Raw genomic sequence first — 16220 nt, 5'->3', positions numbered from 1 at the left:
CTCTCCGAAACAGGCCCACTCAGCTTCCCCTCTCTCTCCGACACAGGCCCGCCCAGCTTCCCCTCTCTCTCCGACACAGGCCCACTCAGCTTCCCCTCTCTCTCCGACACAGGCCCACTCAGCTTCCCCTCTCTCTCCGACACGGCCCGCCCAGCTTCCCCCCTCTCTCCGACACAGGCCCACTCAGCTTCCCCTCTCTCTCCGACACAGGCCCACTCAGCTTCCCCTCTCTCTCCGACACAGGCCCACTCAGCTTCCCCTCTCTCTCCGACACGGCCCGCTCAGCTTCCCCTCTCTCTCCGACACAGGTCCGCTCAGCTTCCCCTCTCTCTCCGACACAGGCCCGCTCAGCTTCCCCTCTCTCTCCGACACAGGCCCGCTCAGCTTCCCCTCTCTCTCCGACACAGGCCCACTCAGCTTCCCCTCTCTCTCCGACACAGGCCCGCCCAGCTTCCCCTCTCTCTCCGACACGGCCCGCCCAGCTTCCCCTCTCTCTCCGACACAGGCCCGCCCAGCTTCCCCTCTCTCTCCGACACAGGCCCGCCCAGCTTCCCCTCTCTCTCCGACACAGGCCCGCTCAGCTTCCCCTCTCTCTCCGACACAGGCCCACTCAGCTTCCCCTCTCTCTCCGACACAGGCCCGCCCAGCTTCCCCTCTCTCTCCGACACGGCCCACTCAGCTTCCCCTCTCTCTCTGACACAGGCCCGCCCAGCTTCCCCTCTCTCTCCGACACGGCCCGCCCAGCTTCCCCTCTCTCTCCGAAACAGGCCCGCCCAGCTTCCCCTCTCTCTCCGACACAGGCCCGCCCAGCTTCTCCTCTCTCTCCGACACGGCCCGCCCAGCTTCCCCTCTCTCTCCGAAACAGGCCCACTCAGCTTCCCCTCTCTCTCCGACACAGGCCCACTCAGCTTCCCCTCTCTCTCCGACACAGGCCCACTCAGCTTCCCCTCTCTCTCCGACACAGGCCCGCCCAGCTTCCCCTCTCTCTCCGACACAGGCCCGCCCAGCTTCCCCTCTCTCTCCGACACAGGCCCGCCCAGCTTCCCCTCTCTCTCCGAAACAGGCCCGCCCAGCTTCCCCTCTCTCTCCGACACGGGCCCACTCAGTGCTCGCTTCCCGCATGCCAAATCACAGAACACCTCCTTCGCTTCTGCGGCAGTGTGACTGACTGTTTCATCTGGGTCTCATGTCAAAGGTCACCATCCCACATCAGTATGTAATCTGTTCTCCTAGAGAAATGAATGACAGGACAGCGGGGGGTGGGGTGGGGGGGGCATTGGCACCAAAAGCCAATGAGAGACCTTCATCGGGCTCTTCACGGCTCCCCCAGCTGGGAGTGGCTAAGATAACAGTCTCTGCCGGATGATACATGGAGCTCCAGCTAAAATGCACGGCCTTTCAGGGTCTTGAAAAGATCAAAGACAGGCATCAATAATCTCCAGCAGTCTTTATGTAACCATGACAGAGCGGCAGAGGCAGAAAGAAATGGACCGCAGTGGTCCTTCTCCAGTGGGAAATCGGAGGGTGAAACCTTTGTTCCTTCTTATAATCTTCGGCAGGGTCCACAGTCCTGCTTTTGTGTTACTGCCTGTAGTGAGAATTCAGACCAGTGAGTTTTTTGTTCTCTGTGATGACAGATGACAGAAGATAGTACAGGTCTCTTTTGTCAGAGAGTCTCACATTGCAAATGAAAACAGTCTTGAATTCTGTCTGAGGTAATTCTGGAGATTTTTCTTTCTGGTGTTTCTTAGATTTTTGGAGCAAATGTCTTCTGTATCATTAATTGAACAAGACCTCCTACCAGTGCCCTAAATATAGCATTTTGCTTTCGTGTTCTTGCAGTTGAATGGAAATTAAGACCTCGTCCTACTTCTTGCCAAGTCAGTGGAGGAAACAAGGACATTATGGAGTGTCCGTCAGGGTAGCATGACAAGCAAACTCTGTGCTTCAGTCACAGCTATCATCAGAAGTACATAATAAAATGTAAACATGCAGCGGCCGGCCTGCGCACCCCTGCCCCATACCCTCTGCCACCCAGCCTGGCTTCAGGCTCATTGTGACCCTGTACTGAATAAGCGGTCATGGATGGATGGATTTGTCCACTAGATTTAGCGTGACATGTGGGAGAATAGCTAAGGGCTGCTAGTTGTATACCTCTGTACTCGGTCCCTCTCCATTGGCGTTGTGTTTCAAGGCTATTTGCTTAAAACTGCCAGAATCAATTAACATGAATAATGCATGGCAGCTCGACTTACCCTAAGAGATTGCAGTCACATTGTCTTCTCTCTCACACACTCTTCAGAAGGGTAGACACCTCACTGAATGTGCTCTTTTTCTGGAGATAAGGTGCATATTTCATGGTAAAAATAAAATTTGGCACTTGAAATTTTGCTTCTTTTATTTTCACCATAGGGTACCCATTGAGACAGTGCAGAGTGAACATCGTGCCCGCTGGCAGAGGAGTCGGCCTTCGTCTGTGGTGTCATGGTCATATGAGGGATTAGATGCTTGTAGTTTGCCGTTTGAAACCACAAAACAGCTGTTGACCAGCATTTCTGGTTGAATTTGTTTGGGTCTTATGCAAAAAATAATAAGAATGTCAAGAATGAACATATTGGCTTAATTTTCTGCTCTGCGAAAAGCACTTCATTCTACAGACAGCTCCCGCTGTGGCCGGCAGCCTCTGCAAATGCCTTCGCATTCACTGGGGATGTTTACGTCCAATCACACCTCAGCATAACTACAGTGTTAATACTAACTGTGGGGGCGGTATTCCTCTTATTCATTCATCTGTTTTTAATTGCTAGATGCCCGTTTAGCATACAGGTGAAGTTTAGCCTTGGCTCTGGGAGGCTGGAGCGTTAGGCAACACCAGAACAGGACAAGGGGGGGCGCAGTCGCCCACAGGAACACGCCAAGGGCACTTCAGAGACACATGATGAATTCAGGGAGCCTCTTTGAACTGTAGGCGGAAACCAGAGCTTCCGGAAGGAACCGGCACAAGTGTGTGGAGAACAAGCAAAAAGCACGCACACACACGCACACAAACACACACACACACGCACACACACGACCGAGGCCGGGTCCCAACACAAGGTCTGTGTTTCTTCCTGCTCTCTTTCTCTGGTATGACGCTATAAATATCACTGAACTCTAAATTTGGTCCCAGGGCACCGATTGTTACGTTTGGGGTTATTCTACCCATTAACAAGAAATCCTGTATGAGTACCGTGACCCTGCTGTGTCTGGTGTTAACTTTTCAGCAGCAGAATCTGTTCCGCTCGGCAGCTCCACACAGAGGTCAACCTGTCGGCTAGAGACATTGGTTGTGCAACATAACAAATAAGCTCATTTTCCACAAAAGAAATGTAGCTAGGAGACAGGCCTAACAGGCTTATTTGTTTTCTAAGTAATGCTGGTCATTGGCAAGACATAAATACGTCCGGTCTCCTAATTCAAGGCAAACACCTGTGTATGTGTGTCAGTTTAATCACCAAAAGCTCGCCTTCGTTCATAACAAGACCTTCATAGTCATCATCCTTCTTCAATGACCTGTTGTAGCACACAGACATGCTGCTTCGCAGCAACCCCATCCGGCATTAATTTTCACATAATATATTAGTCTTCAGTGCTAGTCACGGTAAAATTTCCCGTCAGTTTCATTTCTTTACAGACAAATGTTGAGGCAATATGTTTGTATTTAGTGTGTAGAGCCTCACTGCTGGGCTGGCATGAGGTTGAGAAGGTGCTAATTACTGACAAGGCCGCTCATACGTGTGGGTGGCTTTCTCACCTCACACTGCCAACAGTGCAGGTTCTTATGCCTGGCGGTGGACTGTCATCCCATCTAGGATATTCCCTCATTTAAGCCCCTTGGGCTCTGAATTACCAAGAGCGAACGTGGATATTTATGCAAGATGAGTGGATGGCTGGATTAGCTTTAAAAGATTGCCCTCTTGTGACACATGGTTGTAATTACAAACACTATATTCAAACGAAATACCCCTTACATCAACCACACAATAAAGGACGTGAAGAATGAACGTTACACAAATTTTGATGAACAACAAAATTTCATCAGTTGCACAGTACTTTTACATATTCTCTTAACCTTCAATTTACAAAACAGGTTAATGGTTTAAAACTAAAATTAAAATGCTACTGTTTTACAGCACAAACCGCTCAGGTAATTATTCTGCAATATAGATGCAGACACCCAGCAGCGGTCTGAGAGGTTTGGACTGTAAAAGGGCAACATTTGAAACTGACGCCTACACAGCGACACATTCTAATAGGGGCATGAGGCTATATGTTTACACTTATTAGAAAATAGAAGATATTTATTCCACCATTATGCTTTACAGCAGTGTCTCCCAACCCAGCCCTTGGGGAACCCCGGACAGTCCACGTTTTTGCTTCCTCTCAGCTCCCAGTGTACCTGTACCAGGTATTCGGTGTTCCTGATTGGCTGGGAGCTGGAAGGGAGCAAAAACAGGAAGTGTATGGAGTTCCCCAAGGACTGGGTTGGGAAACACTGCTTTACAGCAACTACAAGGAGGCAGACTACTGAGCTGCCAGTAAGCAGCATCACAAGAACATTGGAGCTGCAGAGAATTGACCTTTCTTTCCAAAGAAGTCCTCACTTTGGATTGTTGCATTAGCTACTTTGTAACATTTGTCATTATGACGATAACATACAGTACAATTGTGGAGATAAGAGATGTTAGGAGTAGCATGCCATAATGAGGTTAGCAGACTACTGCGGACACTCTGGCCCTCGAACTTCAATGGTCACTTAAAGGGTGACTGAAAAGGCTCCGCACAGTGAGGAGCCTCTACGTGGCTCCCCAGTCTCCGGGCCGCATGTTTGTGTGGAGAGCAGGAGAGCACGGCCCTTAGAAGTTCTCTTTGTAGAATTTGAAGCCAAACTGCTCACAGTGGGCCTTGATGAACTTGGCCAGGGCCAGGGAGCCACAGTAGAAAACATGCACCTTTCCTTTGTTCTCCTCCGCAACCTTCTGGAAGACCTGGAGTGGCAGGCGGGTCAGGAGCAGGTCACCAAAGAAACAACATATAAAAACAACAGGTATGTGCAAAAACCACAAAATAAAACTCTTCAGTTCTGTTATATGTAAATGCTACATTGCCCTGCCCCTCTGTCTAAGGCACGGGTGCGCAGTCTTACCCGCAAAGGGCCAGTCAAGGGAGTGCAGTCTTACCCGCAAAGGGCCGGTCAAGGGAGTGCAGTCTTACCCGCAAAGGGCCGGTCAAGGGAGTGCTGTCTTACGCGCAAAGGGCCGGTCAAGGGAGTGCAGTCTTCCCCGCAAAGGGCCGGTCAGCGGTGCGCAGTCTTACCCGCAAAGGGAAGGTCAGCGGTGCGCAGTCTTACCCGCAAAGGGAAGGTCAGCGGTGCGCAGTCTTACCCGCAAAGGGAAGGTCAGCGGTGCGCAGTCTTACCCGCAAAGGGCCGGTCAGGGGTGCGCAGTCTTACCCGCACAGGGCCGGTCAGGGGTGCGCAGTCTTACCTGCAAAGGGCCGGTCAGCGGTGCGCAGTCTTACCCGCACAGGGCCGGTCAGCGGTGTGCAGTCTTACCTGCAAAGGGCCGGTCAGCGGTGCGCAGTCTTACCCGCACAGGGCCGGTCAGGGGTGCGCAGTCTTACCCACACAGGGCCGGTCAGGGGTGCGCAGTCTTACCCACACAGGGCCCGTGTGTATGCGGGTTTTTGGGGTAACCTTTAGGTCAGCTGTGGTGTGAGGACTCTTCAGCCAATCAGGCCTCTAATTAATAATCTATATAGGGAGATGCAGCAAAAACCCGCATACACAGCGGCCCTTTCTGGATAAGACTGTCCACCCCTACTCTATGTGTATGTAGGCATATTAATCGTATAGCATTTAGCTCCCCCTAGTGGTGTAACATTGGGTTGTGATTCAGGCAACATTGATTGTACAGTAGAACAGGGAATAATAGAAAAGAATTTTCTACTGCCAAAAAAAATCAGGTTGGTGGAAACTGGTGCAATTCTACTATATAAGACAATGACAACTATTGATAGTGATCAGCAACACAGCTACATGTTACACTGAGAGAACAAGGAGACAGGACAGGGTCGAACTACATATATGACATCTGCAAAGAAGTAAATATGGAAGAATGAATAGACAGACATAGATAGATAGATAGATAGATAGATAGATAGATAGATAGATAGATAGATAGATAGATAGATAGATAGATAGATAGATAGATAGATAGATAGATAGATAGAAAGATCGATAGATAGATAGATAGATAGATAGATATAACACTATCAGACAGAGCTTCCACCTTGTCCCATTCGGGCTTCCCTGGCTGGGTTCGGGTACGCAGGCCAGTTATTGAGTCCCGCTTCTCCTTTTTGGCAAGCAGATCTAGCGCCATCTGCAGTCCGATGGCCTTCATGTCATTCTTGCCCAGAGCTGAAGTCATGTACATGTGCATCTCCAGGAACCGGCCTGATGACACAGGAGCAAGATGAGGCCCGAAGATGTTCCAACATGTCAGGCACGACAATACAGATTAATGGTGTTTAAGAACAAAATGGAAACATAAAAAGCCGTCCTGTGTTCTGCAAGTGTTTCCTAAGAAATTCTGCATGCTTAAGACAGACATGTTTAAAAGCAGAATCATCTCGCTTTCTCTCTCACCCTCTGGTTCTTCGTCTGCTTGGTCCATCTCCAGTTTGGTCAGCAAACTAACAAACCACTCGAAAGACTTCTGGTCTCGGTTGATCCATATGAAATCCACCTTGGGAGGACGGAGCACAGCCATGGAGTGAGAGGAGGTGCTGGCACTCACTGACGGCTGAGAGGCCCTCGCACGGCAGCCGTACCTTTCGCAGCTTCATCTCGCCGTCTTTGATGGTCTCGCACCAGGAATAGTTGCAGTTGGGGCAGTTCTGCTTCCGCATGCGATAGCTGTGGCGAGCAGAGGCGTGTGCGATTAGCAAATGCGACTGTCCAAGTGACTCCCCGGCAGACACCAGCACAGCAGACACCAGCACAGCAGACACCAGCACAGCAGCACAGCAGCACACCAGCACAGCAGACACCAGCACAGCAGCACGGCAGACACCAGCACAGCAGACACCAGCACAGCAGCACAGCAGACACCAGCACAGCAGCACAGCAGCACGGCAGACACCAGCACAGCAGACACCAGCACAGCAGACACCAGCACAGCAGCACAGCAGACACCAGCACGGCAGACACCAGCACAGCAGCACGGCAGACACCAGCACAGCAGACACCAGCACAGCAGACACCAGCACAGCAGCACAGCAGCACACCAGCACAGCAGACACCAGCACAGCAGCACGGCAGACACCAGCACAGCAGACACCAGCACAGCAGCACAGCAGACACCAGCACAGCAGCACAGCAGCACGGCAGACACCAGCACAGCAGACACCAGCACAGCAGACACCAGCACAGCAGCACAGCAGACACCAGCACGGCAGACACCAGCACAGCAGCACGGCAGACACCAGCACAGCAGACACCAGCACAGCAGCACAGCAGACACCAGCACAGCAGCACAGCAGACACCAGCACAGCAGACACCAGCACAGCATCACAGCAGACACCAGCACAGCAGACACCAGCACAGCAGACACCAGGAGATTCCTGTCTGCTTTGCTTTCTCTTTTGGGTCCTGGTGCCCATGATCTCGCTTCGCCGCGGTCTAGACCAGGCTTTAGGGGCCTGCGCATGGTGCGAGGTCACTGGCATCATCGTGCATGTACCTCCCCCATCTGCCCCACTATATGCTCACCGGTACATGATGCTCTGCAGGATGGATGCAAAGGGCGTGATTCCGATGCCGGCACCTATGAGCACCGCATGCTCGGAGGCGAAGATCTGCCGGGTTGGGGTCCCATAAGGCCCTTCCACATAGCACTAGGAGCCAGTCAGCCACACAAGGCAGAGTTACTCCTCCAGGTGGCTTTTTATGCAGTATGTATAAATGATCATAAAATCATAAAAAACTTTTCAAATACATTCCCAGATAACAGCTCAGCTCTTGCAGATCCACTTACATGGCTTCTATTAACAAGCTAAACTGAGGTACATCTGCATTCAAGCCCTGCACAAAGGATGGGTAATATAGTCCAGAAAGCTAATCATGTTTCCGTAAACAATCCAAATGCTGGAACATTTGCATTCAAAAAAAGGCATCAGTGGTTAATTCAGTTTTAATTATCAGTTTGTAACTGACCTTAATGTCGCAAAACCGATGGTTGTCATTTACTGAGCTCTGCAGGGTGACAAAAGGGAGTTTAGCCCATTATAATTTTATGTCCCTCCTCCTGTTGCTCTCTGAGCCAATTAAAAGTATAGCAGGCAGAGCACACCTCTCTCAGGTGGGGGCTCTCTCCACGCTCAGCCTGACCCAGCTGCTTTGTGGACGACCCCTGTGCCGCGTGGGTCTGGCGACTGTGCCGGTAGGAGGTTAGCTCTATGGTGTCATCTCGGCTGGACGCCACTGTCCCGCTGCAGTTCACAGAGTGGAACAGCTCCTGGCAGGGTGAACCACAACGGCCATGTCAGCCCAGCTGACCGAACCTTCACATGTCCCCAAAAGTCAGGCATGCTCAGGAAGGGGAAAAAGACCAAAGCAAGCATGCCTCCCCCACCGCCTGCAGGACGACACACTTGAGTACGCTGATAGGAATGAGTTTGCACTCTGGAGGGGGGTCAGTAAATTTGCAGTAAAAATGGCTGCTGGTAAGACGGCCACTGCGTCACTGCAAATCAGTGAGTTCCTTCAACACAGTCGAAGCGCATTTTCTCATTATCCATGTCCGCTGTGCTCCTGAATCAGGGTTTGTCTGCCGTGTTGAGTTACCCTGTGTGATAAACGGCGTAAAGCAGCACTCGGCTCCCAATGCCCCCCACACATGAAGCTGCACGTGACTGAGAAGGGGGCGGGGGAGACCTGGGCTTTCCTCTCACGCTGCCTCTTCCTCAGGCTTGTGCTGAGTCTCTTCGTGCTGCCCGTCTGGGGATCCAGCTGCCTGAAGTATTCAAAGAGACGACTGGTCCACTGTCCCATGGAGCGGATGTGAAGCCATATCGTGTCTGTGATGGAGGAAGTAGGACTGAGACAAGATGGCTGGCGGTCATACACAGCTGTGTTACTGTGCCTGTGAATGGATTACAGACTTAAGGGCAGTACTTCATATAACACTATTAGTAAATGTGTTTTCCACCCAAATGTCCATCTGCTTTTAATCATTTCTTTTTCAGGCAGGGTCACTCTGATCATGTAAGTATAGTAATATAGTAGCATATGGCAGAAATCAAAGCCAGCTTCAGGCAGGACGCCAGCTTGTCGCAGAGCACATATGCTTTAAATCAGCATTCTCTTTGCCTCCCGGTGCGGAGACTGTACCCTGCTGTTCCGGGGCGCTGCTGATGGTAAACGGGTGCCACTCATACTTAGCGATGGCCGGGATGTTGATGTACACATAGTCACCGGGCTTGAAATGAAAAAACTGGGGCCTGTTGATCACCAGATGGGTCACCTTCAAACACACATGGATTCCCTTTGAATATTTTGATACACACGACACACTTTCTATAGATGTTTATATGGATCTTTATAGCCGAACCCTTTATACTGTCTGCAATAATTGCTCACAATAACATTCCTGAGCATGAAGGGAAGTGCCTGAAGAAGGTGACGTGGTATGAGGTTATGTTACTTTAGATCCTCCAACAGCATTTGCAGGGGTCTCACAGTCTGGTTTTCACCTTCAGGCTTAGGACCTCCTGGTCTGATGTATGAATGTTTAGGGACCTCTGCAGTCACACCCTTCACGATTCGGCCTGAGACGTACCTTGGAGGGTAACAGGTTGACCTCCACAATGCAGAGCCCACCCATGCGTGACTCTGCCATACCCATCACCTTCTCCAGCAGGAAGACGAAGCCCGGCACCACAAACCACTTCCAGAAGTTGGCACAGTGCACCACTAGCAGGACCCAGACCCAGATGTAGGAGAGGTGTGACCAGTAGAAGACCTGCAACATGCGAAATCTCACCTTTGCCTGCCTGAACTGCAGCTCGCGCACACCTTTGTATACAGTTTGTAAAACAGGAAGCTGCCAAGGGTTGGGGTTAGTTTACAGTTTTGGAACGGACTCCCATTCCATTCAGTAACTGGAATTGTAAGTGAAAAATCTCAAGGATGCAAAACTGAATTAAATTGCAGAGTGAATAACTTAATTCCATGACATTCATAGAACACGAAAGCCTCCATCACAAACACGTTCCAACCAAAAATACCTGCCATTTCTTCCTGGACCCTTTTAAAAAAACCCTTAACTAGATGTCAAACATCAGCTTGTTATTAAAAAATATACCTTAATTCTTTCAAGCATTATGATTTTAATGATTCATTCGTAAGTATTCATGAGTTCGGCCTACAGACTGTAAGAAATATTGCAAAATCAAGCAATGTAATTCCTTCGGTTCTCATTATCTTAACTTCTGTCTGCTTTAAACATTCTGCCACATGAATCTTTATATAATACACCTTAAGGAACAGTTAAGCGCACAGAGACCAACTTCGACTAATGGTATATGATGAGGCAGAATGCACTGACTTTGAGTGATAACACACACTAATCAGTCTTTAATAATGATAATGCGCTTTTAATTACATAACAATGCAATACTTTCTACTGACATCTATCAGTTACCAAACAGAAACACAAACTGACCCTATTAGATGAGTTTAATGGTTCAGAAGGTAACTATTTTAGGTGTCAAAAAGTGGATTTTTCTGCAACATTTGTTTTTTCCCTTTCAAATTAAAAGTCAAATAAGTGACATATTAATTTAGCTGGATTTATGTAAAAAATTGTACAACATGAGTAATTTTATGAATTAGAAGTATAATTGTTTTGGGCACAGCATCGGAGGCGGCAGAGCACAGACTGCTCTGTGGTCCAGGCTGAGCTCCAGCACGAATTAAGCTCCGCAAACTGCTGTTCAACAATAACATTATCAACACTTCCTGGTTTATTATTTATGTCAGTTGAAATAAACAAAGTTGTAATTTCATTGAACAATGGGGAATTCCTGTAAATACAGTAACGGATTTAAATTCATTCATTCATCCATCTTGAAAACGCTTCCCCAGTGCAGAGCTGCTGGATCAATCGGTCATTAGAAATTCCCAAAGAAATGCAGAGCGGAGCCCAACCCTGGAGCAGCTACGTCTTTAACATGGTCAGCAAATACATAGATTTAAGCAACACTCACCTCGAAGTGGCCGCTGCGACGGACGAAGGTGCAGGAGCAGAGCACCATGAGGCAGATGAGGAGCTGCAGCACGACGCCAGTGATGGAGGCTGTACCTCCCACCCAGCCGATGCCAGGCCGCGTGGTCAGCAGGTACTCCCACAGGTGGTAAGCGCCCTGGGCTTGGGTCATCCGCACTAACACATAGCAGAGACCGCCATAGAATGGCTTAGTTTAGCGTAGAGTAGCTTAACACGGCATGGCACAGAAGAACCCCACACAGCCGTTTTACATTGTTTTTCCTTACCTGATGCTCTAAAAGTCAGCTATATAAATGGATATTGACCTTCAGGGTATTCATGATATGAGCCCCTTTGCTTAGCCATTACATCGCTTACTGGCCTTACAAATTAGGAGTAACATTCATATCAAGGTAACATAATATAGAGATACATAGATACATGACTACTGTAGAGACCGTAGAGTGTTGCAATTAGACGTGGAAAATCATAAGTGACACCACTGTGCAAGAAATTCAGCAAAGCTGGCACCATCGTCTAGAGAGGTAAGCAAACATCACCTTCCATCGGATGGAGAATGTGTGAAAAGCCATTACCGAAGTTCATGAGGTGCGCCAGCGTGTGAACCAGGCTGAAGATCAGGATGGCGTAGCCCACAGTCTGATGCAGCAGGATGTTCTGGTCTAGGGGCAAGACCCGGACCACCCAGGTAGCCCTGAGCCAGGTGAGGCAGCGACGCAGCATCAGCACCTGCACGCACAGTCGCCATGGCAACGCTGTGGCAAACAGGCTCCATATGGAACAGCCAACCCATACAGTCTTTGCTGGAACATGTAGCACTCGGCCTCAATAAACACAGTCACCAAGAAATCGGGCAGATTTTACATAATGCCAGTGTGACATAACAGTCCAGTTTCAAAATGCAGTATTAATTCAAGCAGAGCTACAGCTGTACAGGTGTTGACAAATCTACGACCATAACACTGCTCACTCATCCTCTGTCCCTTGATGAAACATTTCTTTCCTCATGGGTTTATATTTCTCCATTTCCTTATACCATCCACAGAAAAACTGTGACTGGCAGCTCAGAAAAGCTGTCAAATTCTCCGAACGGCTTCCAGGCCTCACGTCCACTGTGATCATTGTGAAACTGGAATCGGCGCAGTCTGAGTGAGTTTGACAAGTGGGAAGGAGCTAGATGGGCAGATCACACAATGGGAACGTCGCACGTCTGAGCCCCAGCTATTTACGATGCCTTAAAGCAACAGTCCTACAGTATCTATGTCAAGACTCCTATTTCCAGCTTCTGTCGGTGCCTTATAAAACCAGGACACTGACGCCTTTTCTTAAAAATAACGCAACGTAACGTGACCTCACATTAATTCCTTGCAGAAAACCTAGCAACACAGGAATTGTGAAGCACTGATCCGAGTGGAGCACAGAAGTCACTCACACTGGAAAATACCTCAAGCTGTTTGGGTTCTCGTACAATGATGAAGGATTGCAATTCTCTGTAGCAAATAATAGGACACATTTAGCACCATTAGCTCAAAGCTGTAATCAGAGGCTGGATCTATATGTCAGAGCATCCTTAGAATCCCATATTATCTGTTATTAAAATAGCCGGCCATCCTGCCAAAGAGGTCAGCTGTTAATCATAATGTATAAGGCACTCCACATTTAATTTGCAGTCTGTGACTGAGCTATATTCACAAGATTGTCATAACGGTTATATCATATTGCCTTCTAAGTAGTTCTATAAAAGAGATTACATTCACTAACAAATCATTTTAAATTACACCCCAGCCAGTGGGTTAATTTTCTTTGCAACGGGTAATGATTTGCAAAGAGGAAATGACAAGTACACATAAAATTCTAATGGACGTTCAGAGATTGTTATTGAACAAAAATGCAAAACAATTACAGCGAATGCAGTGCATCCCACTGCTACAGTTACTGAAAAGATTGTTCAATCTAGAACAGTGTATTGTGCTAAAGGCCAGTCTGAATCACCCCCGCTATCGATACCTCTCTCTACTCCAATACCCTGTGTGGTGACACTGGGGCAATGAAGCACAGTTTACTTATATATAACCACAGAGGGCTCGTGGCGAATTATTTCCAGTAATATTCTGTAAATCAGACGTTAAATATCTTTCACCTGCTACTAGGTGTTGCTAATGGAAGAGTTCTTTCTGATAAACATACAACATGAAAGAATATCTATCCATCCATCTATTCTTCCATCCATCCATCCATCTTCCATATTATGTATCCAGTGCAAGGTTGTGGTGAGACCACACAGGAAGCAGGACAAGGGCTTGTCCATCGAGGCAGACACCTACAGTTACTCACTATGGTTAATTAAGACGTGGTGAATCACCTGACTGTAAACGCCTTTCATATTAGTGACTTTTAATGAAACCTGTTGCTGCACTCCACATGCTGAGCCTGCAGGTGGCGCTCACCATGACAAAGGTGCAGTTGAAGTTGAGGCACTGGCCGCAGCCCTTGGCCACCATGAAGCAGGGCCCGCCGGGAGCGTGGCGCAGTGCGGCCAGCGTGAACAGCAGCACATTCAGGCAGACGTAGCCCAACAGGAAGAGCAGCTTGCGGCTGTTGTTGTGCCAGTACGCTGGGGTGAGATAGCGAGGCGTTTGTCGCTTCTTCTGCTCCATCTCTGGTGGCTTCAGCCAGTTAGCAGCACTGGTGGACAACATCATCACCACCAGGCAGGTAGAAAAGCAAATAAGCAGAACACCCCAAGAATTACTCTGGAAGAACATTCCGGAGTCCAGTTAAATTACACTAGAATTTAACTATTCGGATGTATTTGTGTGGGACTGTACATGCACACATATTCATATGAGCACCCACCCCTGTGAACACTTTCGAACCTGATGGTGAGGTTCTCCATAACTTCCGGAAAGCTCTCCAGCTCTGCCTTCAGCTCCTCGAAGGTGATGGAGCCACTGCTGTCCTTGTCGGCTGACTCGAACAGGGCAAGGGTCAGATCATCCAGCTTCTCCTCGGGGAGGGAAATGGCGCTCTCACGAAGGCAGGATTTGAGAACAATGCGGAGCTCGTCGGGATCAATGGAGCCACTGCCTACAGGGAAATGTGTTCATTCCACCTGATTGTATTGCATGCAAGACACCGATTATGTAGTGGACAGATGACCTCAGCTGATTACTGATTTACCAAAAAGTTTGCTTGCTAGACAATGTTTGTGGAAATGTAATACTTTTGATAAATATAGATCTAAGTAAACAGAAGAATTTCAAGTTGTAGAAGAAGCTGTTCAGAAGAGTTTATATAGGTAAAAATGTATCAGATGTAAATGTAACTAATGGAATAAAACATATAAAATGTATTGATGTAGGTCGGTTTTCTTTATTGGCCAAAAAAACAATGTAGAGAAAGGTAGCATTTGTAGTCCATAGATTTCCATGGTTGTAGGTGAAAAGGAGGCCCGGGCTCAGCCAGGGGGGCCTTAAGCGCAGACCCACAGGCTTCGCCTCCCCAGGACGCCCTTACCGTCCACGTCATACACCTGGAAGAGGAAGCGAAGCTTGTCCGTCTCATTTCCATGGATGAGTAGCTGCAGGGCCTTCAAGAGCTCATCCAGGCTGATGGAGCAGCTGCCGTCGGCGTCAAAGAGGGCGAAGAACCTCTCAGCGAAGAAGGACTGCAAATAAGCAGCAGAAACACCTCCTGTTTCCCAACTGGAGCAGCATGGATGACATCATGTGGCATGGGATAAGGTGTAAGGAGTGAATGTTGGGCTTCCTCTTAGACACAGCCGTCCTATTTATAAGCTAAGCTACTACAGGGAATACCGAATATAGACCAGATAACATGCAGCATGCAAGTGGTTCATAAAACGCTAAACGCTAAGGACTGGATCATGGCTGTTGTGATGGATCCCAGCTCTCACCTCCTTGACTTTGAGTGCTGTTTTAAATTCATCCAGGTCAATTTCCTTATCTTCTCCAGCAATGGTCTCGAACTGCTTTGTGATCCACTCCAGCCAGCGCGTGTCCTCATCAAGACTCATATTTCTCACACCAGAAGGTGATTCCTGGGATGTGACGTGAACCAAGCCTGTATGACTCTCCAAATCTAACTCTGCTCTCTGCGGTTTTCTTCCATGTGTGTATCAGCTTTTGGCAAAGGCCTGAAAAGGTAATAGAATGCTGCTGAAATTCCCAACGTGCTCTGAACAGTTGGAATTCCAGTTGAGGAAAAGAAATATATAGATTCCTGCTTAAGGCAGCCGAGGGTGGAAGTAGCGGGAGACCGGGGGGGTCATCTACGGAAAAGTTAACAACCATAATATGACAGTAAAAAGAGATGAGAAGTTGTGCAATGGGGACAAGCATGCAAAACAATAAAAGAAAGAGAAGCAAAGGTCTGCAGATTGCTCTCCTCTAGACGCACATGGGACATGTTCCAACTGAAGGCTGGGTAGTCAGAAGGAGTAAGAGAAGGGTGCAGCTGCAACAGCCTATAGAGCGGAGCTCCATCGGAAATACGTGACCTCAACTCTGTGTTACAGCGAATAAACCCTAACCTTAACCCTAACCCTAACCGGAGCTCCACTGCGTCCTTAAAGATGGAGGTGACGTATTTCCGGTGGAGCTCCACTCTACAGGCATCTGCAGCTAGACCCCCTTGAGGAGTAGAGAGAATGTCAGCATAAAGCACACTGTGGCTCGGGGGGAATCCTCACTGCCTCACACGGCCACTGCTGAGGTACTGGATCCCACCTTCGCACTGTGGGGGTGGTGCATGCATGGTCTCGCCATGCTGATTGGGATTTCTTCTACAGTCTAAAGACAGGTAATTAGGCTAACAGGGGGTTGTGTGTGTGCGTGTGTGTGTGTGTGTGTCCTCTCTGATGGACTGCT

At 48.7% G+C, this 16220-nt stretch overlaps 1 protein-coding gene across 1 annotated transcript; it reads right to left on the bottom strand.

The window, feature by feature from the left end:
• Positions 1 to 4184: 4184 nt before the first annotated feature.
• Positions 4185 to 15367, bottom strand: nox5 (NADPH oxidase, EF-hand calcium binding domain 5). Its single transcript, XM_049031219.1, has 15 exons — positions 15248 to 15367; positions 14848 to 14998; positions 14208 to 14418; positions 13779 to 14016; positions 11907 to 12060; positions 11312 to 11487; positions 9883 to 10065; positions 9435 to 9567; positions 8979 to 9121; positions 8259 to 8297; positions 7815 to 7939; positions 6874 to 6958; positions 6689 to 6788; positions 6330 to 6496; positions 4185 to 5027 (listed from the first exon to the last, which is right to left on the bottom strand). The coding sequence occupies exons 1-15, from the start codon at positions 15365 to 15367 to the stop codon at positions 4896 to 4898; spliced, it is 2157 nt and encodes a 718-aa protein (XP_048887176.1). The 3' UTR covers positions 4185 to 4895.
• Positions 15368 to 16220: the final 853 nt, after the last annotated feature.

This window comes from Brienomyrus brachyistius, chromosome 11 (genome assembly GCF_023856365.1).
Source record: "Brienomyrus brachyistius isolate T26 chromosome 11, BBRACH_0.4, whole genome shotgun sequence".
Taxonomy (NCBI): Eukaryota; Metazoa; Chordata; class Actinopteri; order Osteoglossiformes; family Mormyridae; genus Brienomyrus; species Brienomyrus brachyistius.
Note: the sequence above shows the minus strand (reverse complement) of the source record. Positions and strands in the feature narration are given on the sequence as shown.

Bases quoted from the DNA above. Each gene is read 5' to 3' on its own strand.
- nox5 (XM_049031219.1), bottom strand. From the start codon at position 15,367: ATGAGTCTTGATGAGGACACGCGCTGGCTGGAGTGGATCACAAAGCAG. The intron at 10,066-11,311 runs GTGAGTGTTGCT...CGCATGTTGCAG, and splicing joins GTCGCAGCGGCCACTTCGAG to GTCTTCTACTGGTCACACCT. The intron at 9,568-9,882 runs GTACGTCTCAGG...GTGTGTTTGAAG, and splicing joins TCAACCTGTTACCCTCCAAG to GTGACCCATCTGGTGATCAA.